This window comes from Camelina sativa, chromosome 16, assembly GCF_030686135.1.
Source record: "Camelina sativa cultivar CO46 ecotype springtype chromosome 16, ASM3068613v1".
NCBI lineage: Eukaryota > Viridiplantae > Streptophyta > Magnoliopsida > Brassicales > Brassicaceae > Camelina > Camelina sativa.
In genome coordinates this window covers 17,099,422-17,122,936 of record NC_141895.1, presented here as the reverse complement: position 1 = coordinate 17,122,936, position 23,515 = coordinate 17,099,422, and the positions used below count along the sequence as shown (strand labels likewise).

The following is a 23,515-nucleotide window of genomic DNA, read 5'->3' as shown; positions in this document are numbered from 1 at the left end:
AGAAGCCATTTGCCCCAGATGTAGACAAGAGGATGAAACTATACTCCATGCTCTCTTCACATGCCCTTTTGCAAAAATGGTCTGGCGTACCTCTAACACACCCTTACTAGATGTCAATCATCTAGCACAAGATGCAGAGAGTAATCTATCAATTATCATCAACCAATCGATCCAACAGAATTCCAATACTTTTGATTCCTTACTTCCTTTTTGGCTACTTTGGCGTATTTGGAAGGCTAGGAATAACTCTATCTTTAATGATTATCGAGAAGGGGCTTCTAAAACGGTTTTACTATCAATCGCTGAAACAAAGGAGTGGGTAAACATCTCAACAGTATCAGTCCATCGTGATAGCAGACATTCTCCTGTTATACATTCATCTCCATGGATACCTCCCATTTTCCCAAAAAAGAAATCCAATTTTGATGCAGGTTTCGACATTGTAAATCATACAGTCACAGGTGGTTGGATAGTTAGAGAGCATCAAGGTAAGGAACTCATTTGGGGTGCAACGAAACTAACTGATGCAGAAAAATCATTGGAGGCTGAAGCAAAGGCTTTAATATTGGCTCTAGAACAAACATGGCAACAAGGATATGGTGCATTCATCTTTGAAGGCGACAATGAATCTTTCTGCAAGCTGATTAGTGGATCTTACAATAATGCATCTCTATCAAACCTTCTGCGATATAATGTTTTGGGCATCAAAATTCAGTTTCATCAGATTTAAATTTATAAAAAGGGAATATAACAATGTGGCTCATACTTTAGCAAAATTTGGTTGTAGAGATCATGAGCACTATGTTGAGTCTGTAATGGTTCCAAAATGGCTAGTCCTTCCTCTTTGTAATGACATTTCCTAAATCAATATAATCAGATTATGAGTAAAAAAAAACAAATAAATAAATTTGAACAAAATATAAGAGAAATCTAAAAAAGTATATAATCACACACTCTTACCATGAGTTTTGAATCCATGCAAGAACATAAACAAAACAAATAATATTTAGAATATGAGATATGGTGGATGATGATGTGAGAATGATTATTTATAAGATTTCAAGGGATGGAAGTTATATTTCTAAAATAATTTATTATACATATGTAATTGAAAATTAAAAATAATAAGAATACAAAGAATGAAGGAAGAAATACATAAAACAAAGAATAAAATTGTACAAATTATATAATCACATTCTTACTATGAGGTTTGAACCCATACAAGAACATAAACAAAACAAAGAAAATATTTAGGATTCTAGATATGGTGGATGATGATGTGAGAATGATTATTTATGGGATTCCAAGGGTTGAAAGTTACATTTCTAATATAATTTAATTAGAGGAGTTACAATTATAATTAATAATGTGTTGGAATGAAATGAATGGTCAAATAAAATAGTCAATTCATAATTTATGTAATTTTAATTACAATTTAGTAGTAAAATGTGGATTTAAAGTATAGATTAATGTACATTATTACATTTTTATTTAATTTAAAATAATTATTATTTTTAAAAAACTTAAATGCTAAATGGACCAATAAGGAGAGAGTGAAGCCTTACTTTTATATATATGATTCTTGATTAACCAAGGGCTTTTGAGTTGAACTATATCTTTTTTCTTTATTAACCTAGATAATAGATTTCTATGGTGATTAAACATTTTAAGAGGTTACAAAAAAACATGAAACCAATACTTTGAGTTTCATCAACAAATTATCCAAGCTGTTTGAATAAACTACTACTTTATCCTTGTTGTTCTTTGCAAAAAAACCTATTGTCACATTTATTAACAAAACTCATAGTGGGGTAATAGCAATGTAAGCATCAACACAAACATTCATTGTTGCTTATATTATTGCTAAATCTTAATTTAGTTTGAAGAGAAACTAAGACCGTTTGATATACAAGAAAAGTTTCCATCCTAAGTCTTAGACAGTAGCCATATAGAGCTACCTTTCAAGAAGGGATGTTAAGAATGGGTTTTAACCCGATGGGTACCCGGGACCCATGAAAAATAAGAAACCCAAAGATCTGATTATTATGTTAAAATTTCATGGGTTTTAAATGGTTCGGGTACCTATTTTAGAGAGTCCTATTCGGGTTTATCTTATTGGGTTATGGGTACCCATGAGACTAACCCTAAAACTAAAATCCTAAAAATAAAATCCTAAAATCGATTCAATGTCTCAGCCACCGTAAGTCTCTCTCAGCCACCGTAAGAAAGCTTCTTCTTCTGGGTTATACTTCTGTGTCTCCACTGGTAAGAAAGCTTCTTCTTCTTCTTTGCGTTATACTTCTGTGTTCTTCTTGTTTGAACACAATCACACATAATTAGGCTTGATCTCTGATTGTTTCTCTCTGTCTCTTTCGAACAGATTTGCCCATGGATACATCTGGTTCTATTTGCCTGGTTTAGCTTCTCTTAATAGTGATCTCAAGCCTAAAGCTCTCGACCTCTACTTCAAAGATTGTGCTTACACGGTGAGAAATTCTAACTTAGAAGAAAAATTGTTCTAACTTAATCACTTTTGTTTTTTTGAAAATTGGTCTGTGAAGTAGTAGTAATTTTTGCCTATATTAAATATTGTTTTGATTTGTTGCCGTTGCATGTGTGATTTATTTGTTGTCGTTGCATGTATTTTGGTTGACAATGTGATTGAGATTGAGATTATAACATAAACAAAGGCACATATCGGTTGTGCTTAGATTGTTGAATGTTATTTTTTGTGTTTGTAGAGATGAGTTATGAGGTCTGAGAATGACAATATGACATTATTCTTGTTTGTTTTTGATATGGTTTTATTTTAGGATGGATTCTCAAACATTAGAAACAATGGCGGCTTTAAATACAGAGAATGAATACATGGAAGTGGATGTGGAGTATGATGCTGAAGGAGCAAGTGAAACACAGCCTACTGATAAAGACCCTACGGTATTTGATTCTAACAAACGATTAAAGTCTTCTGTTTGGAAAGAGTATAAACCAGTAGGAGTAGGACCAGATGGAAAAAAGAGAGGTCGTTGCGTTCACTGTAATAAGAAGCTAATCACTGAAATTAGTCAGGGAACATCATCATTAAAGCGTCATTTAGAAATTTGTCCCAAGAAACCTCCAGGGCTGAATACAAAAAGTCACTATGAATGTAGACAAACAGACAAACTGCTGACAAATTTGTCAGCCTATATGTAGACAAACTGCTGGGAATGATGTGTTTAAGAGATATGAATTGGAAAAAGAAAAGCTGAAAAAGGTTTTTGCAGAATTTAAAAGAAGATTATGTTGTACAGCAGATTTGTGGACAGCTCGTGGCACTCTCACAGGGTATATTTGTTTGACTGCTCATTATGTTGATGATGATTGGAACTTAAACAACAAGATTCTAGAATTCTGTGAGATGAAACCTCCTCATACAGGTGAAGAATTAGCTACTAAAATTCTTTGTTGCTTGAAGGAGTGGGGTTTAGAGAAGAAGATTTTCTCTTTGACTTTGGATAATGCTACGAATAATGATAGTATGCAGAAGATCCTTAAGCATCGTCTTCAAATGATTAGTGGTAATGGATTGTTATGTGAAGGGACGTTTTTTCATGTCAGATGCTGCGCTCATGTGTTGAATCTTATTGTGAAAGATGGTTTAGATGTAGCTGCTGATCTTTTGAAAAATATTAGAGAGAGTGTCAGGTTTGTCAAAGCATCTACTTCTAGGAGAGAAGAATTTGCAGCATGTGTTGAGAGTGTTGGGATAAGAGGTGGTGCTGGATTATCTCTAGATGTTGATTCACGCTGGAATTCGACATATGATATGCTTGCTAGAGCTTTAAAGTTTCGTAAGGCATTTAGTAGTTTGAAAGAATGTGACAGAAACTACAAAAACTTGCCTTCTGAAGATGAGTGGGATCGAGGAGAGAAAATTTGTGAAATCTTGAAGCCATTCAGTACCATCACTACTTATTTCTTAGGGGTCAAATACCCTACTGCTAATGTGTATTTTCTACAAGTGTGGAAAATTGAGCGTGTTTTGAAAGACTATGCAGATTGTGGTGACTTGAGAGTGGAAGAGATGGCTAAAATGATGCAGTTGAAGTGTGATAAGTATTGGGATCAGTATAGTATCATTCTAGCTATGGGAGCTATTTTAGATCCAAGGTTAAAGGTGCAAATTCTTCAATCAGCTTTTCACAAACTGGATCCGAGTACTTCTGAAGAAAAGGTCGAAGTTGTTGTGCAGAACTTGAAGGACCTTTATAATGAACACAGGGAAAAGGCTTGGACTTCTACCTCTTTCTCATCAACACAAACTCCACTTGATATTCTTAATGAATCACCACTAGAAGATGATCCAAATTTTGTAAGTATTTTTCTCCATTTAGTTTTTATACCCTATATCTTAATGACACATGATATCTTTACACATCCTCATATCTCTTTTATACAGGATATCTTAGAGCTTGAGAGGAGCATACAACCTGGTTCTGACAACACAAAAACAAATTTGGAAAATTATTTGGATGATCCAAGGCTAGATTTGAAGTCTTTCACTGACATCGATGTTTTGAGTTATTGGAAAGGCAGTGGGCAACGCTATGGTGATTTGGCTTCTCTAGCTTGTGATGTGCTCAGTATTCCAATCACCACAGTAGCAGCCGAGTCATCGTTTAGCATTGGAGGTCGGGTACTGACTCCTTACCGGAACCGTCTCCTTCCAAGAAATGTTCAAGCCTTGTTATGTACTAGAAACTGGTTACGTGGTTATGCTGAGTTAGAAGGTAAGAATCCATATTTTCTCAATTCATAAGTAACTTCCCTTGCTTGGTTGACAACTTTGATGATGAGGTTGAAGGTAAGAATTTATATTTTTTAATTACAGGTGACATTAAAGACAACTTTGATGATGAGGTTGAAGGTACCACATCTGTGACTAGTAGCTCAGGAGTATGAGACCAAGGTAAAAAAAATTAAGATTGTTACTTAAGAATAAAGATGTAATTATGAAATTTTGACTGAAATTCCATTATTTTGTTGTTGTTTAGATTCTGATCAGGTTTTGGAAGAACCATAGGAGGAAGAATGAGAAATTTTTTTTGTTGTTGTTGGTTTTGTGACTTTGATTTTGGTTTTTATATTTATCTAGGTTAACAAAACTCTTACATATATTTGGTATACTTTATCTATATGATATAAAATTATAAATTTTTGAAAATTGTCATAGATATAATAAAATAAACAAAATACATAATATAAATCATATTTGGTACCAAAAATCTAAAGACACAAAAATTCATAAACCTTCTTAGATAATGAAGATAAACAGATTTAGGAGGTAGCAATGAAAGAGTATGGTATATGTTAGAGTTGGGTGTTCGGTTCCGTTCGGGTTTTTGAAGTTTTCGAGTTTAGGCTCATAGACCCTGATTTGATCATGTACTTGTGTGTTAAAAGATAATGTTTTGAAAAAAAAGAGAGAGAGGAAAACCAATTAATCAATCTTCCTTCATCTCAATATCATTTTTCTAGGGTCAAGGTCAACTAATAAAATATGACAAATAAGTGGAGTATACATCCCATTGGTGGGGAAAAGACAAATGGCCATGGACCAATAAAGATTATTTTTTCATGGTTTGTACCTTACTTTTTGAGAAAAATCTAGCTAGGCAAATAGACGTTTAGGTGACAACAAAGAAAAAACAAAAAACAAAAAAACTAAAGGGCAAAGATCATTACATTAGAGTATTATTATCGGTCATATTTGTTTTGAAGTGTCTCAAAGTTTTTTTTAGTGTATATATATATATTATTTTTAAAATTTAATTAAATTTATTGTTCAACACCAATAATAGTAGACCAGCTGTTCACCTTTTCTCTCATTTGTGTCCCTGTTCAAAAACGCGGCCGCGGAGGCCGATTAAAATATGGCTAATCCTTCGAATATTGAACTTGTGTACCCAAATCGCAAAAACTTTTACCCGGTTAATGGAGTCACTACTCAGGGTTGGTTCGCGATTGATTCCACCTTGAGAGATCTACAGAATGTAGCCTGTAAGCGTTTATGACTCAGTTAGTGCTTTTGTAGAATGTTACATTAAGTTTTGTTTTTTCTCCTATAACTTCTCACAAATATTTTTTCTTATTACCTTAGTATTTCGAGGAATACCATCGCGATCAAATAAGTTCGATGGAAATGGATATACGATTCTGACGATTCAAAATGTAGCCAAGCAGATTAAGCCACAAGGAGGTTTTTGGTTAAATGCTCAGCACGATGCATTCTACGAGCAACACAATTTAAGCATGAGTAGTTTTATAGTATCAGCCTCAAGAACTGTTTCCATTAATTTCATATCTTCCCCTGAAGTGAATTTCTTTATGAAAATTGCTGGCCATTTCAAGCATAACGGACCGAGCTTTGTGTTCCAGTTTCTTGCAAAAGAAGATTTCGAGCCGACCACAAACCAAACATACGGTTCTATCTTGAGTAACCTAACGTTTGTCAAGACGTTTTCTTCAGGGATTCTTGTTCCCAAGTCATATATATTGCAACTTGATAACAAGCAGTACTTGATTCCACATACATCCTTAGTTCAAGATGCTCACAAAGCGGGATTAGAAGTATATGTGTCAGGTTTCGCAAATGATGCTGATATTGCTCATAACTACAGTTTCGATCCAGTGTCTGAGTATCTATCTTTTGTGGACAATGGCGATTTTTCTGTCGATGGTGTGGTCTCTGATTTTCCCTTAACTGCATCTGCATCCATTGGTAAGCAATCTCTCTTTTGCAGACACCATTTTGTCCTTAAAAAAAGGATATATATTCGAAATTAATTTTTATTTTTTTCTTCATATTTTCCTTAGATTGCTTCTCCCACATTGGCAGGAACGCTACGAAACAAGGTAACGACAGTAATTACTTTGCATTTTAATCGCAATTAGAAAGATTAAAATTAAGTTAATTCGTACCTCAGTGGATTTTCTTGTAATATCAAAAAATGGTGCGAGTGGGGACTATCCTGGATGTACGAACTTGGCATATGAGAAGGCAATCAAAGATGGTGCTGATGTTATTGATTGCTCGGTCCAAATGTGCAGCGACGGTACACCCTTTTGCTCAAATTCTATCGATCTCGGGGATAGCACAATGGTCGCACAAACTCCTTTCAGAAACCGTCTAACAACTGTTTCTGAAATTAGCTCAAATGGTGGGGTATACACTTTTAGTCTAACATGGCCTGAGATCCAAAATTTGACTCGTAAGTTTCCCTTCAAAGTTTCCACTTGCTTCAGAAAAATGTAAGTCTGTGTTGTTACTACACTATTGTTCCTACTATTTCTAGTTTCTACTCACTTAGACTAAAGAGGTTATATATAGATGCAAATACTTGTTTTCTTAAAAAAACTAACATTCTCCTAGCTTGATATGTTGTGGACAAAATTATTACTAGTTAATTTAGCGATTACATAACTTGGAAAGTTACAGTAACTATATTCCCATATTTTTGTGCAGCTGCTATTTCAAACCCTTACAGGTCAAATAGTATGTTAAGGAATCCGAATGAGTCAAATTCTGGAAATCTTATTTCGCTTTCTCAATTCCTAGACTTGGCAAAGAACTCCACATCTCTCTCCGGTGTTTTGATCATTGTTGAGGTGAGTTATCATCTATAATTACCTTCTTTTAATCATAAAACATGAATCAATCATGTGCCTTTTTTGTTTCCTCCAGAATGTAGTGTACCTGAGAGAGAAGCAAGGGCTCGACGTTATTAGAGCGGTTCTGGACACACTCACAGAAACTGGTTACAACAACATAACCACAACAAAGGTCATGATTCAGTCTACGAACAGCTCGGTTCTACGGGAATTCAAAAAGCAGAGCAAGTACGAGACTGTCTACAGAATTGAAGAAACCATTAGTGATATTCTTGACTCGGCTATACAAGACATAAAGAAATTTGCTAACGCTGTTGTCATCGGAAAATCTGAAATAATGAGATGTGTGCTAGATCTACAGACTTGTATGACAGATCTCTATGTGCGATGATTAACAGAGAGATGAAAGGATAGTGAAGAGACAACACAAGAGATTTGTTAACGGGGTTCGGATAACCTACATCCCCGGGACCAAGTCCAGAATCATTCACTAGAATTAGAACGCAAAAGCCACATTTGCCAATGGTATCTAGCACACAGTTGTGCCTACCACTCTAATCGACATGAACTAAAGGAACCACCACTCTTTGTCTTTTCCGACGAGTGTGAACCTCTACAAAAACCACCAGCAGATTCTCTATCTTACTGGTGGGACAACACCACACACAACATGTGTGCTTCTCTCAATTTTAGGTCTAGGGTGCGTAAACTGCTTCTTGTTACCACCTCTTCCTTTTATACTTCTTAGAGTTCTCCACAAACCCTAGGTTCCACAAGCTTCTTCCTCTTTTCTTCTGGGTAAAAGCTTGTTCTCTTTTTGTCAACTTGACCCATACTTTTGTTCCTGTCGCACCTAACACAAACATGCTTTTCTGACACAGCCGTTCCACTATTTGCTGCAACTTGACGTTTTTCCGCTCTGTTGCACTACACAACCTCTTCACGAGGTTACCTTGTTTCCAGCTCTGTTGCACTACACAGCCACTACAAGTTGTATGCTCTATTTTCAGCTCTGTTGCACTTCAAGTATACTCAACTGCTAAAACCTATTTCTGCTCTGTTGTGCTTTTCAGGTTTACGCAGCTGCTTATGAAAGACTTGTTCTGATGAGCTTAAAGCATGACTGGTTGAGCTCTCACTTCTTGAATCTTCTCGATAAGACTCCAAGGTTCAGCATGTCACTTCATTCCATGTGACTTCACATTGAGCTGTCTTGGCTGAGCTAGTATTCTCTGATTCTCTTCATGAGGAATCATTTCGTCTGTGTCTGTAGCTGGTTACACATGCTCCATCTTGTTCACTGCTTCTATGTCTGAACATGTGTTTGTATCAGACTTGTTCACTGCAACGTTCAATGAATCTGTGTCTGTACTCTTGGTTGTATCAAGTTTACTCATTGCTTCTTGATCATCTCTCTTGTGTTGTATAACCAGTAACAACACCAATATATCTTCAATCTCTCCCTTTGTTACTGAGTTATAGAACTCAAGCTTTCTCTATTCTTGCACTTGATGATCTTCAAGCTTTCATGTTGTAGCATAATCTTTGGCAGCTTCATTGTCCTTAAGAGGATTCTGTCATTGTGATCTTCTCTCTTCTGTTTCAATACTTGCTCCTTTACGCCTTGTTGTCAGTCTTACAATTCTGTCAACACAATGTATCTTCAATCTCTCCCTTGTTGATTCAATTGTAGGACTGAATAACGTTGATGATCTGCAACCTGTAAATATCATGTTCTTGTTTCTTTTGGCACATCCGTTACAAAAAACTTCAAACTCGGTCAACACACAAATCAATCTCTCCCTTGTTGACTGAGTTGAAGGACTCTAGCTCTCCCTTAATCATAACCCATCAAGTTCCTGATTTTGACCTGATCACATCTTCAGTGAATATCAAACGCCTCCAAGTGTTGCCTGCAACCACGACATAGCATAGCAACAACAACAACTAACATATGGGAGTAAATCAGAGAGTCTCCCTTTATAGCTCAGTTTGATATTCCACTTCATACAATGAAACCAACTCATCATCATCAAACCTTGGATTTTGAATGTAACGCCATCTTCTGCATTTATCAAACACCTTCAAGTTGTGACAGCAGCAATGACACAAGCATAGCAGACCCAACAACTAGCAAATGGGAGTAAGTACAAGAAGTCTCCCTTTTAAGCGCAGTTTGATACTCAAGCAATCAATGGCACTAACTCATCCTGCAAGGCAGCCATAAAAGCTCCCTCTGCTTGAGAGCATAACTAAGGTAAAAAGTAACATATCAAGAGCATAGTCCAATAAAGAACTCATTATGCAAAATAATGATCCTCCTCTTGCTTTGATGTTAAGAGTCTGCTCAAACTTGCCTGAACACTGCAGAAACTTCACACATACCAAAATCATAAAACCAGAACACGATATCAGCCATCAAACCATTGACAATGATTACTTGGTTACAATGACACATATGAGAGTAGCTCAGAACTAGTTAACCCATCTTCAGAAATGTACCGCTGTCGCCAATAGGATCAGGATCAAAGCCTGCCGTACGCACAGGAAAGCTAATTTCTGAAGACGAAACACAAACTAGTTCTGAGCCGAGAACAATTCCTTGAGAACACAACTGTGAGAACACTTCTTTGAGAACACAACTGTGAGAACATCTTAAAATCCTCTTTGAACCTAATGACTCTTAACTCAATCATAACCTCATTAGCACTAGCAAGCATGGTGCTTCATTTCAAATCGCAGCCTTTGAACAATTGGAAGCAAAACTGATCAGAAGCAATAACATGATCATCAAAATAATACCTTTGTAGTCGCAGCGGAAACATAGACAATTCTCTCGAACCATGATGATCTTGTGAAATGTAGCACTGACTGAATAGCCTCAACTTCTGTATTTTCTTCTATAGACTAGCTTGTTCAAGTAGTCTTAATCGAAAACTGTTTTTCATCCTTGCAAATATAGGCTTCAAGACGCTCTTCTTTACTAAGGCAGATCAGAGATCCATATACTGTACTTCATGAAGTAGAGGTATCTTCCAAATCAACCAGTTACAATACATATCACACCCATGCTTTTCTTGAAACTCCTCCTGAACCTCAAGCAATATACAGACCAAAGATTTGGTACAGAACCACAAACACACACTAGTTGCTTGCAACACCGAAAAGACATCATGACCATAAAAATATTCTTCACCTTAAGAGTAACGTTGAGATAAATCCAGATGAACATACCTTGAGGCAACCTTTAAACAACATCTTTTGATCCCAACAGTGAACCAGTGAATAAGATAGACGATTGCAGCTTCTGAAGCAGTTGTTGTTTCAGTATTTGGAACATCCTTCTTCAACACACAAAAGAAGAACCTCATAAACAATCCTCAGATTTAAAAACTAGAGCAGAAACAATTTCTTGAATTTCAAAAGCGATGTCCCAACTTTCACTCACAAGACACTTCAGCTTCATGGGTTACAACTTAATCGGTTTTACTCAACTCTGAGTATTCTACCTCAGATTGATTCCGAACAACATCTCCTTGTAGATGTCACTTACGGTAACCTTACAGAACTGAACCGGAGTTACACAACTCTGAGTATTCTACCTCAGATTGATCACGACCATCTTACACTACTAGTGCAAGTGAATCCTTCTCTTAAACTTTAATAATCGAGCGCTCTTACTCTTCTCTTCCAACACCCAGAGGTCTTCTTGAATATTCTGCAACAACTTACTTGTACACAATCCAAATCAATACACGGCACAACAGAGAACAAAACCAATAACATCTGATAAGAGCTTCAAGGACATTCCTCACTAAAACCTCCAAGAACCATAAAAATTTTCAACAGAAATAGATAGGTTACACATCTCCATAGTAGCACTTCTCTCGTGACACAAACTCCCAGGAGAGATTAATTCCTTGTAAACATATTCCATCACGCATAAGATTTTACTTACAATGACAAACCTTTGAGGTAGTGACATAGAGGTGAATGTCTGCCTTGAACACTTCAGACTTTGGAGCAAGATATTCACCTTCAGATCAGATGACTTTCCACACTTCTTCACAATCAACTTCGTCTTACTCACTGATGGATCTTAATAATTTGATTGTGATTACCAGACCTAGAAACATTAAGAACTTCTGTTTCGTTTTCCAACCATGGGGTCTTAAAATGAGCTTCTTCTCCTGCCTTCATGCAGAGCCTGCCTTGATGCAGAGCGTAGACGAAATAACAAGACAGCCCAGAAAATTCCAAAATGATGTGGGATGATCAAAGACAGCAATATGAAACCACAGGAGAAAGCGGATCACAATTTGGGTTTGTGGATTGAAAGTTAAGACCAAATTTCCAAAGCATATCCAAAATGCTAAAACCCTGCGAACAGCTAACTTTGGGAACAGTTTCCCATCAAATGACACAGAATTAGAAGGATACCTTTATATCATTGGAAAGATCCTGCTTTCAAGATTCCAAAATATCTTTCAATGCTAAAATCCGAGGTCTATAACCATGTCAAATGTAAATGCAAAGTCAGACAGAAAACAGCTTCATGAACCTGCAACTCCATCAAACTCATAACTTATTCATATCTTCTTCTTTTATCACTATGAGTTAGTTTTTCTCCCCCATATTGATTATGCGTTTCAACCAAGAAATGTTCCATAGGAAACACACAATCAACACAACACAGACCTTGTCTCTTTGTAGACTTCAAAGACCTTGATATATCTTTCATAAAAACTTGTTAACCATCCTTGATACACGACATCGACGAAGCAGCAATTCAACCTAGAAAATTCTGCAACAGCCAACTTCAAAAGCAGATTCCAATAATATTACACAGAACCAGAAAGGGATCTTTATGACCTTGAGAATATCTCATTTCCAATTTTTCAAAACATCTGCCAGAACTAGAAGCCAAGTTCTGTAGTCAAAGGAAATTGTAGAAGAAAAACACATACCAACGACACAACAATTTCCTTGATCTAAAAAATCTTTCATTTGATCTCTTCTCAAAAGCTAGCAACATTTTAAGACCCATAATCCAAATGATTATCCTATGATGATACTTCCCTTTCTTGTGATCTCAACTAATCAATATGACCTCAAGTCTTCTTCTTTAGCTCGAAGCATCTTTGATAGGCTGAGACAAACCTCTGCAACACAACTAATGCAATTCAGCCCCTCCCTGATCACTTGTTCACCATACTGTTTCTATCTCCATCAGATCGCAATACTCCACGTGCTTCCTCAAGCATACATAAAGGTTCAAACTGAACCCAAACATGCGGTTGACGTCGAACTCCACAGTCACCTGCAGCTTTGACCTATCTTCACTATTTTCTGTAATGGGCTTAAATATAATAGCACACTAGGCCTTTGCAAAGTTACCAGAAACCCAACATATCACAAAACCACAAAAGATCAATTCTTCATCTTTCTTAAGACACATCAGCGACAACCTTCAAAATTAGTGAGGATCAAACTCCATTCCTCACACAAGCTCTTCTTCACTTCCATAGAACCCAAATTCAGAGATCATAATTCTTTGCCGAGAATCACTTCCTTTCTTTTCAAACTGGAGAAAATAACCAGGGGTGTTATTAACTCTTTCTCTAAAGTCCCAATACAAGTAACACTTGGATTGCAAAGAACCAATCAAACAACCATTGAATCCTCAGTGGCGGAGAGATGAACGTTTTCTTCTCTTACTCAAAATCAGATGTAAACCACAACACTTTGTCACTCTCTTTACTGTTAGAGACACAGGACACGGACTCACCCCAGATTTGGATTATCAACTATGAGTATCTGGTGACATCTTCTTAGCCTCCAACTCTCTTTATAATTTCAAAAATGATGTAGTTCCACCTCAAATCCACGATATACACTTCATACTGTTACCATAATCTCCAATGAATTTTATGAAATGTTCAAAGAACAATTCACAACGGCTCACAGCTTGTCCGGTGTCGGAACATAAACTTCAAAAGCAGTGATGAAGGCAATCGCAAAACTTGAACGCTAATCTTCCAAACCAAATCCAGAAGCTTTAAGAGAAAATACCTGGAGCAGAAGATTCTCGTTGATTTGTTGATTTTCTTTAAAACCCGATCCACACGTGGCAAGAACCCTCACATGCCCAACACCTTAAAGCAACTCCTTGTGGGCTTTTATTGGGCTTGCTTTACGAATTTGGATGAAGGCCGACTAATAACATAAAATACTCATGTAAGAAAACCTTTCTCCTTTCTTCGACTACAATTTCTCACGACATGAGAACCAAGACATCTTGAAGACGACACTGAAAATCCCAATGAACTGTACAAACAAAATCCGGCGAGTTTGAAAACAGATCCACCGTCATCATCTTTCTCTTTTTCTCTTTGTTCTTCATTTTCACCAACCTGGAGAGAACCCATCACTTGATTTTCTTCAAATAAGATCATAGCTCTTCTTCCTCATCTAGACACATCTCAGGATCTAACCTGTTAGAGACAGTATAATCTCAAATCGGTTTCCTGCTCTGCTACCAATTGAAATAATGAGATGCGTGCTAGATCTACAGACTTGTATGACAGATCTCTATGTGCGATGATTAACAGAGAGATGAAAGGATAGTGAAGAGACGACACAAGAGATTTTTTTACGGGGTTCGGATAATCTACATCCCCGGGACCAAGTCCAGAATCATTCACTAGAATTAGAACGCAAAATTCATATTTGCCAATGGTATCTAGCACACACTTGTGCCTACCACTCTAATCTACATGAACTAAAAGAACCACCACTCTTTGTCTTTTCCGACGAGTGTGAACCTCTACAAAAACCACCAGCAGATTCTCTATCTTACTGGTGGGACAACACCACACACAACATGTGTGCTTCTCTCAATTTTAGGTCTAGGGTGCGTAAACTGCTTCTTGTTACCACCTCTTCCTTTTATACTTCTTAGAGTTCTCCACAAACCCTAGGTTCCACAAGCTTCTTCCTCTTTTCTTCTGGGTAAAAGCTTGTTCTCTTTTTGTCAACTTGACCCATACTTTTGTTCCTGTCGCACCTAACACAAACATGCTTTTCTGACACAGCCGTTCCACTATTTGCTGCAACTTGACGCTTTTCCGCTCTGTTGCACTACACAACCTCTTCACGAGGTTTACCTTGTTTCCAGCTCTGTTGCACTACACAGCCACTACAAGTTGTATGTTCTATTTTCAGCTCTGTTGCACTTCAAGTATACTCAACTGCTAAAACCTATTTCTGCTCTGTTGTGCTTTTCAGGTTTATGCAGCTGCTAATGAAAGACTTGTTCTCATGAGCTTAAAGCATGACTGGTTGAGCTCTCACTTCTTGAATCTTCTCGATAAGACTCCAAGGTTCAGCATGTCACTTCATTTCATGTGACTTCACATTGAGCTGTCTTGGCTGAGCTAGTATTCTCTGATTCTCTTCATGAGGAATCATTGCGTCTGTGTTTGTAGCTGGTTACACATACTCCATCTTGTTCACTGCTTCTATGTCTGAACATGTGTTTGTATCAGACTTGTTCACTGCAACGTTCAATGAATCTGTGTCTGTACTCTTGGTTGTATCAGGTTTACTCATTGCTTCTTGATCATCTCTCTTGTGTTGTATAACCAGTAACAACACCAATATATCTTCAATCTCTTCCTTTGTTACTGAGTTATAGAACTCTAGCTTTCTCTATTCTTGCACTTGATGATCTTCAAGCTTTCATGTTGCAGCATAATCTTTGGCAGCTTCATTGTCCTTAAGAGGATTCTGTCATTGTGATCTTCCCTCTTTTGTTTCAATTGTTGCTCCTTTACACCTTGTTGTCAGTCTTACAATTCTGTCAACACAATGTATCTTCAAAATCATCAGTCTTTCCCGCCACTAAAAGGTTTCTCACTGGGCAAACCGCGGTTGTTGAGAGGCTGCAGAAGTCTCAGCTTCAGGTTTATGTGGAACTATTTGAGAATGAGTTTGTCTCTCAAAAACTCGACAGCTTCTACGATGCAACTATTGAGATAAACACATATACCTATGGATTCGGTATCAACGGAACCATCACCGAATACCCTTTCACAGCAGCAAGATACAAACGTAAGTGGTTTAAATTTACACCAAAAGGGTCTCACAACCAAAAAAAAAAATATTAACATCAATACGTAACTTTGTTTATCTTCTTCAGGGAATCGATGTTTGGGCAGAAAAGTAATACCACCTTACATGTCAGCCATTCAACCCGGTGACCTCTTAAATACTCTTGTGAGTCCTCTGTCCTTACCTCCGGCCGAAGCTCCAAACCTTGTTTTCACAAATGTTGATGTCAGTGAGCCACCACTACCTCCGGTAGCAAAAGCATTAACCTCATCAACCAATGCAGGAGCACATAGCGGACAAACCCGACTCCCTATTTTTCTCTCTGGTTTTTTTGCCTCTCTTCTACTTATGTGAGCAACGCTAGATCTCATCTCCTCTCTGTTTTATAATATCTTTAGGCCTCGCGTGTTTTTCCTTGGGTAAACTCAGTCAAATCTTAATTTGTAGCAACCATATTTTTCATAAAAATTCTTATTCACTCTTTTTAATTTGCCAATCAAAATACAATAATATGCCTAAATATTTTTAAAAAAATCAATAATTAAAATCAGAAAAATCAGCATATGCCTTTCTTCATGAGCATCTGTTAAAATTCTCTAATGTGAATTTTGATTCTTACAGTCTTATATAATATGAGAAAGTTTTTCTCAACTTTTGTTATGAATATGATACTTGGCGTTATCTATCTGACACCTATATTATGTTGTTGTTTGGGCCTAATTAACTAAATTCATTTGTGTTTTGGCCTTAATTAACTAGAGGCCCATAGGAAAAAAAAAATCTCAACATTTCCTTCTTCCCTTCTTCAACCCTTTCCTATCTAAAGCATCATTTATCAGTTTATGGTTTCATCATAGGAAAAAAAAACTGATTATAGTTTACTTTGAAATTATAATTATGGGTTTCAATCTTATCTATGTGATTCATGGACAAGAAAAGATTCTAAATTATGTATAAATGTATTTTTTGGTTTCAATCTTATAAATGATTCATGGGTAAAAAAGGATTCTAAATTATGTTAGATTGTGGGATGTTTCTCTGTTCTCAAAAATCTCTTATAAATTCATAAAATTTTGGTTCAAATTTAAATTCTCGGTTTCCATTATTGGGTTTAGTTTTTGGCCTTCAATATTATATAATCTAACGGTAAGATGTTTTATGTAAGTAATTTGATAATTGCTTACTTATTTATTCATCATTAGATCTTACCAATTCATTTTCCATAAAATTAGAATTCAATCCCTAATTACTCTTCTTTTAAAACAATTTTTTCAGTCATTAGGTTCCTATCAAATATAATATATTTTTAATTATCTTTCCAAATTTCAATAGATATTATTGAATAACTTTTTTTTTATATAGATTTTTTTGTAAGTTATCATGTTTGTTGTTAGCATTAATACTACATAGACAAAATTATGTGAGAATGTTTGACAAATTTATTTATTCCTTAAAACTTCATCTATAAATATACTGTTTTCTTATATAAAACTTGAACTTATAATTTTTTTTGAACTTAAAAAAAGAAATCTAATAACAACTGAACTTATAACTTTTTATTTTTTTCCTACATAAAATACCTAAAACTTTTGGTGTAAAATATGCCCCAAAAATTTTGACGCTCTAATCCTTGGCTGCACTTGCTTGGTCTATGGGCGGGGCTTTGAACCATGGTTTATTTTAATTTCAGGGTTCACGTGTTTGTTGGTTGTGTTAATACTACTATATCATAAAAAGGATGAACTATCATGATTCAATATGTTGAACATGTTAGGTTTTGTTCCTTTCATATATTTTAGAATCTCTATTTTTTTTCTTTGGGATATTTATGTGGTAAAGCAGGCTAAAATTTTTCTTATTCGATAGATGCATATGAGTCTCTTCATTGTAAATTTAGCTTTTTATTAGTCTTCATTATTAAACAAATATATATATATATATATATATATTTCAAACTATTATAAAAAGGAAAATTGTATGTTACTATGTTTAAAAAATCATGTTATTAATGTAAGCTAATAAGAAGCTAAAATTTTCTCAAATTACTAAAATGTGCATAGCACAGAATGACTTCTAGTTACTATGAACTTTTCCAGACGGCTAAATTTGTTAGTCTCGTAAATTGTCCTTTGGACTTGTCTCTTTGACAGCTTTAGAGGATGAAGACAGACAAGCAAATATAGAGGAGATAAGAGATCGTATATACGGACAAGTCTGGTCATTCCATAGAAAGTTTGGCCATCTCTTTTTCTCTCTACATCACTTTCTCTACTCCCCTCAGACCAATGACCAATCTTTCTCTGTCATCAATTCGCGTGTAGACTAAGTTAAAAAAATTAGCGAAGTCTTTCAGAGTCATAGTCAACTAATAAAACCATTTTGATAATAAAAAAAGATATCTTGAGTTCTTTTTTTGTGTTGTCCACTATGTCACCTTGACTTGGTGTTTATGCTTCTCTCTAAGCCAAATTCAGAATACACACTGTTAATATAGATCTCTAACAAATAATGTACTATCCCCTTACTTCTTGTTTGATCTTTCTCTTCCTCTTCTCCTTATTCTACCATCTTCCTTGTGCTTCAAGTAAACAAGAACTTGAATGGTGTGAGCCTCTGTTTCAGTGCGGAGATATCAGCGCAGGTTTCCCCTTCTGGGGAGGAAATCGTCCCGAATCTTGCGGTCATGCATCGCTGGAGCTTCACTGCGACATCAAAAACATTACCTCTTTAAATATCTCCAACCTACGCTACAATGTCCTCCAAATAAATCAGACATCTAATACCCTTAAACTAGTCAGAGCAGACCTGTTAGGTTCTTTTTGCTCCGCTACATTCAATTCCACAATATTGCCTCTCGAAATCTCTGAGGTTTTGCCGATCTACAAGAGCCTCACTATTTTCTATCTCTGCAACCCTCGTCTTCAGTACCTTTCCAGTTATACATGTCCTGGGAGTGGGAGAGGTCTTGTCTCAGCGTATCAAAGCCCTAATTATCATAGCTCCTGCCAAGGAAGTTTCACAGTTAAAGTTCCTACCAGTTTCTTTCCAGAAGTGGAAAAATTGAATCTAGATTTCTTGGAAAGTGTTCTAAGAAAAGGATTTGAGGTGAAAGTGAAGAATGATGAGATACTGTGTGAAGAATGTTCATCCTCTCGTAAGTTACACTAAGTATACATTTTTTATAAATTTTTTATTTTTGTGGTAATTTTTCTTCTTATTTGTTTATCTCCTCCTTCAACAAACACTATTTCTGATTCCATATTGTGTTGTTTTATCAGCTGCGCTTTATAGACGCTGCGCGCAACCGTTTAGTTGTGGCGATCAGGGCGGTCTCTTGTTCCCTTTCTGGATACATGGTAGAGAAGACTGTGGCCACCCAGACTTTAAGCTCCACTGTAGCAGCAGATTGGCAGAGCTTAACGTCTCCTCAGGGACATTCAGAATCTTAGATGCAAACTATGACTCTCGTATCGTAAGACTTGCCAGATCGGATTTTAAGGACATTATGTGTCCCACAAAACCACTACATGTGCCTTTCGATAAAAGCGTCGTCCTTCCATTCGCTCCTGACACCATGATGCTCACAATTTATTACCACTGCGCAGACTTATCATCTAGTATTGATGGTACTTCCGCTAACGTTGGAAGTCTTGTGTGTGGGAATTATGACGAAGATTCAAACAACTACTATGAGATGAGAAATATAACTGACGTTAATAGTGGCCGTGTGTCTACTAACTTGAAGGAATCTTGCAATTCATACGTCAGTATACCTGTGCCTGGATCCGCGTTGTACACGCTGCGTCCAGAGAATTTAACCAAGACTCTTGAACAAGGTTTCGAGCTTGAACTTAATCAAGACTGTTCAGTGTGTTTAGAGTCTAAGGGTGCTTGTGGATACAATGAGACTTCAAGATCATTCGTCTGCTATTGTAACGATGGAACCTTCAGCAATAATTATAGCTCTAAAAAGAAAAGTCACGGTAAACTATATATTCTCTTGTCTCTTCAAGATCGAGTTTGGTACCATTCTGACATATTCTTATTTGTACAATTTTCACTTGTACAGGGACTTTGGTCAAAGCAATTCCCATAGGTGAGTTTTGCTAGCCAGAGAAATTTCAAACCGTTTTCGTTTCCAACATTAAATAAGAAGTTACTCACTCAACATTTTCTGTTTTTTTTTTCTAGTTGGGAGTTCAGTAGCAGGAGTTGTTTTGTTCCTGGTCTTCTTAACTTCGCTTCCCTGTTTGCTCCGGAAGAGAGAAACACGGCTTAGACAACAGAAGCTGAAGGCTCTTATTCCACTCGAACACTATACTTACACACAAGTGAAGAGAATTACAAAATCTTTTGTGGAAGTGGTTGGGACAGGCGGATTTGGAATTGTTTATCGAGGAACACTTAGTGATGGTCGTATGGTTGCGGTGAAGGTCTTGAAAGACTCAAAGGGCAATGGTGAAGACTTCATCAATGAAGTTGCTAGCATGAGCAGAACTTCTCATCTCAACATTGTCTCCTTGCTTGGTTTCTGCTCTGAAGGTTCTAAAAGAGCAATTATATATGAGTTTTTGGGAAATGGGTCCCTTGATAAGTTCATCTCAAGCAAGAACTCGGTCAATATGGATTGGGAGGCACTATATAGAATCGCGCTTGGAGTTGCTCATGGTCTAGAGTACTTGCACCATGGGTGCAAAACAAGGATTGTACATTTCGACATTAAACCACAAAATGTACTCTTAGATGACAACTTCTGTCCCAAAGTTTCGGACTTTGGTCTCGCTAAGCTATGTGAGAAGAAAGAGAGCATCCTATATTTGCTAGACACAAGAGGTACAGTAGGGTACATTGCGCCAGAGATGATCTCCAGAGTTTATGGGAATGTGTCGCACAAGTCAGATGTGTATAGCTATGGAATGTTGGTTCTTGAGATGATTGGTGCAAGGAACAAAGAAAAATCTAATCAAGCCTCTTCTTCTAACAGAAGTTCGATGTACTTTCCTGAATGGATCTATAGGGATCTTGAATTAGTAAAGTCGAGAAGGGATATTGAGAATGGAATCAACAACGAGGAAGACGAGCTAGCAAAAAAGATGACATTGGTGGGCTTGTGGTGTATTCAGCCTTCTCCACTAGATCGCCCACCGATGAACAGAGTTGTAGAAATGATGGAAGGAAGCTTGGATGCTCTTGAAGTCCCTCCTAGGCCTGTTTTCCAAATCCCCACAGTGGCTTTTCAAGAATCTTCAACATTTTCAGCGGATACCTCTGTTTACACTCAAGAATGATCCAGGAAGCCTCCTTGGAAACTACTAAAGCACGAAAGCAGCTATACATATATTCAAAAAAAAATTCTTGTAAATGCTCTTTGGTGTTTGGTGGATAAGTTAGAAGGATGAAGACAAAGTAATTAGGATAAAGTGTAGTAAATGTTTACAAAGAAGTTTCTAATTACACTCCAACTGAAAGTTTATTTTCCATGTTTGATCTCATTTCCCAAGAAATTTTTCAGGAATAGACGTTTAGGTGATATCAATCAACAAAGCCACAAGATTTTAAGAAATAGTATAAATCACCAATACTATAATTCGTATGTAATTTTTTTCTTGGGACAAAAAAAAAAGGAACGTCCAATAACATTAACATCCAATATTTCTTGCTCAAACATCTACTTATCTTAAACATAATTTAGTCTGAAAAGAAACTCGACCGTTTGATGTATTTTGTCCGAAGTCTTTGGCCGGTAGCGGTAAAGTGCTGATAAAATTAGTTATTGACTTCTCAAGTCTTTAAGAGATAGGATATAAGAGATAGTATGGTAATGGTTAACCAGCAAGTCCCCTATGCCAGTCCCACTAATGATTTATATTCATGTTTTGCACAGGGGACAAATGCTCCAAGGCCCTCTGAAGATTCTTTTCCAATGTTTTACCTCATTTTCCAAAATCCTTTAGGTGATAGAAGTGTTACTACATATGTAAGGGCAACAATATTTATCATACTTGATCTAGCAAATGACAGGAACTATTCATAGGTTTTTTTTTCTACTTCACGACCTTCTAAATCATTAACAGTATTTTTCTATCTCAAATTTGTGTTCTAGCTTATAAATTAATGAAGAGACGAGCTAGTCTTTGTGAGTCGGCTATAAATTAACAAATCCTTTTGCCTTTTATGTTTCTGCATTGGTCCACTAATAGTCAACTAATAAAGCTACTAGTTTAATTCTAGGTTTGTTGGCTATTTATTACATTTTGGAAACTTATAAGAGATTTAGTATATTTACTATTTTTAATTGGTGAGAGAGAAAGAAGAAGACAATAAATTGGTGATATTGTGGATTCAAACGAAAAAATATTAGAAAGAATTACTCAAATATTATCCTAAAAAAATAAAACAAAAATACACATCAGCAAATTAAAATACACATCATTTTTGTTTTACCACGTCACTAAGCAGTTTTTTCAGAATCAATCGACAGTTCTTATTTATATCAAAGAGAGGGAAACTGTAAAGGTTCTACTGTTCATAATCCGAAAAAAAAACTCTGTCGTCGTCTCTCGTCGTCGTCTCTCGTCGCCGTCTCTCATCGCCATCATCTCTCGTCGTCTTTGCTCGCTCTCTCTCTCTTCGTCCACTCTCTCGCTGTCATCTCTCGCCGTCTTTGCTCTCTCTCTCTCTCTTCGTCGTCGCACTCTCTTTCTTCGTCCTCGCTCTCTCTCTTCGTCGTATTCGTTTTCGTCTAAAGAGGTCTTCGTTTACTCGTTCCGGTATGTGTCGAATGTTTATTTTTGAGTTTTCCGGCTGAATGTGGGTTTTTTCGATGGTTTACGGCTGATTGTCGCTGTCGTTAATGACGACTGATTTGTTAGATATATTCGATTCGATGGCTGATTTACTATTTGTTTTATGTTGCGGCTGAGTTATTTTATGGTTTATGGCTGATTTGTTGTTAGATCTATTCGATTTGATGGCTGATTTACTGTTTATTTTATGTTGCGGCTGGGTTATATTATGCATTACGGCTGAGTTTTGTTAGATATATTCGATTCGATGGCTGATTTACTGTTTGTTTTATTTTGCGGCTGAGTTATATTATGCTTTACGGCTGAGTTTTGTATTGATGACTGAGTTTTCTTGTGCTTTAGATCTGAGTTATTTATTTGTGGCTGAGTTATGTTATGCTTTGTATATGAGTTTGTTTTATGTTATGGCTGATTTTTTTTATGATTTACTTATGAATTATATTATTTATAAGATGTCGATGGTGATTATTCCTGAAGAACAAGCAAGGGATTACCCCCCCCCCCCAAGACTATACGCTGAAGGAAACTCTAATCTAGAGTCTAGAGATATTAATACCAATTTCAGGATGGGAGAATTCCCTGCGATTAGGGAATCAATAGGACAGGATGCTTGGGATAAAACAAAGGATGTACCTATTGGAATAATCTCTAAGGTAGTTGATAGCCAATTCGTCTGGTCTGGTAAGATAGTACATTTCCTGTTATGTAACCAGTTAAGGGTACATAAGAAGGAGCTTTGGTTTGTCGTCGGTGGTCAACCGATCAGGTTTGGGTTGAATGAATTTGCTAAAGTGACGGGGTTAAACATAGACCCAATGCCGACAGAGTGGTTTGAACTTGAAGAGGAACACAAAGAGTTCTTCAGACTTTTGAAAGTGCCTGGTGGGGAAGGTCCATCATTAAATGAACTTAGGGAAGGACTGAAAGTGTGCCGGCAATGGCTA

The 23,515-nt window shown here is 36.5% G+C and overlaps 2 protein-coding genes across 6 annotated transcripts; both read left to right on the top strand.

The window, feature by feature from the left end:
• The first annotated feature begins 5,873 nt into the window (after positions 1-5,873).
• Positions 5,874-9,160, top strand: LOC104753639 (glycerophosphodiester phosphodiesterase GDPDL3). 5 transcript variants are annotated; one of them, XM_087490261.1, is made up of 8 exons: positions 5,874-6,042; positions 6,143-6,763; positions 6,859-6,897; positions 6,969-7,253; positions 7,508-7,650; positions 7,727-8,451; positions 8,535-8,600; positions 8,727-9,160. In XM_087490261.1, the coding sequence occupies exons 1-6, from the start codon at positions 5,916-5,918 to the stop codon at positions 8,042-8,044; spliced, it is 1,533 nt and encodes a 510-aa protein (XP_087346387.1). In that variant the 5' UTR covers positions 5,874-5,915; the 3' UTR covers positions 8,045-8,451; positions 8,535-8,600; positions 8,727-9,160. The 5 variants fall into 5 exon arrangements, with proteins under 5 accessions (XP_087346387.1, XP_087346386.1, XP_087346385.1 ...); XM_087490260.1 differs by having other exon boundaries at positions 8,535-8,643; XM_087490259.1 differs by having other exon boundaries at positions 8,535-8,646.
• An 8,892-nt stretch (positions 9,161-18,052) lies between these two features.
• LOC147925655 (LEAF RUST 10 DISEASE-RESISTANCE LOCUS RECEPTOR-LIKE PROTEIN KINASE-like 2.8) lies at positions 18,053-21,245 on the top strand. The gene is made up of 4 exons (XM_087490258.1): positions 18,053-18,919; positions 19,044-19,748; positions 19,835-19,861; positions 19,957-21,245. Exons 1-4 carry the CDS (start codon positions 18,274-18,276, stop codon positions 21,051-21,053), a joined length of 2,475 nt encoding a protein of 824 aa, XP_087346384.1. The 5' UTR covers positions 18,053-18,273; the 3' UTR covers positions 21,054-21,245.
• Positions 21,246-23,515: the final 2,270 nt, after the last annotated feature.

Bases quoted from the DNA above. Each gene is read 5' to 3' on its own strand.
- LOC104753639 (XM_087490261.1), top strand. From the start codon at position 5,916: ATGGCTAATCCTTCGAATATTGAACTTGTGTACCCAAATCGCAAAAAC. The intron at 6,043-6,142 runs GTAAGCGTTTAT...TTATTACCTTAG, and splicing joins AGATCTACAGAATGTAGCCT to TATTTCGAGGAATACCATCG. The intron at 6,898-6,968 runs GTAACGACAGTA...TTCGTACCTCAG, and splicing joins CAGGAACGCTACGAAACAAG to TGGATTTTCTTGTAATATCA.
- LOC147925655 (XM_087490258.1), top strand. From the start codon at position 18,274: ATGTACTATCCCCTTACTTCTTGTTTGATCTTTCTCTTCCTCTTCTCC. The intron at 19,749-19,834 runs GTAAACTATATA...TCACTTGTACAG, and splicing joins CTCTAAAAAGAAAAGTCACG to GGACTTTGGTCAAAGCAATT. The intron at 19,862-19,956 runs GTGAGTTTTGCT...TTTTTTTTCTAG, and splicing joins GGTCAAAGCAATTCCCATAG to TTGGGAGTTCAGTAGCAGGA.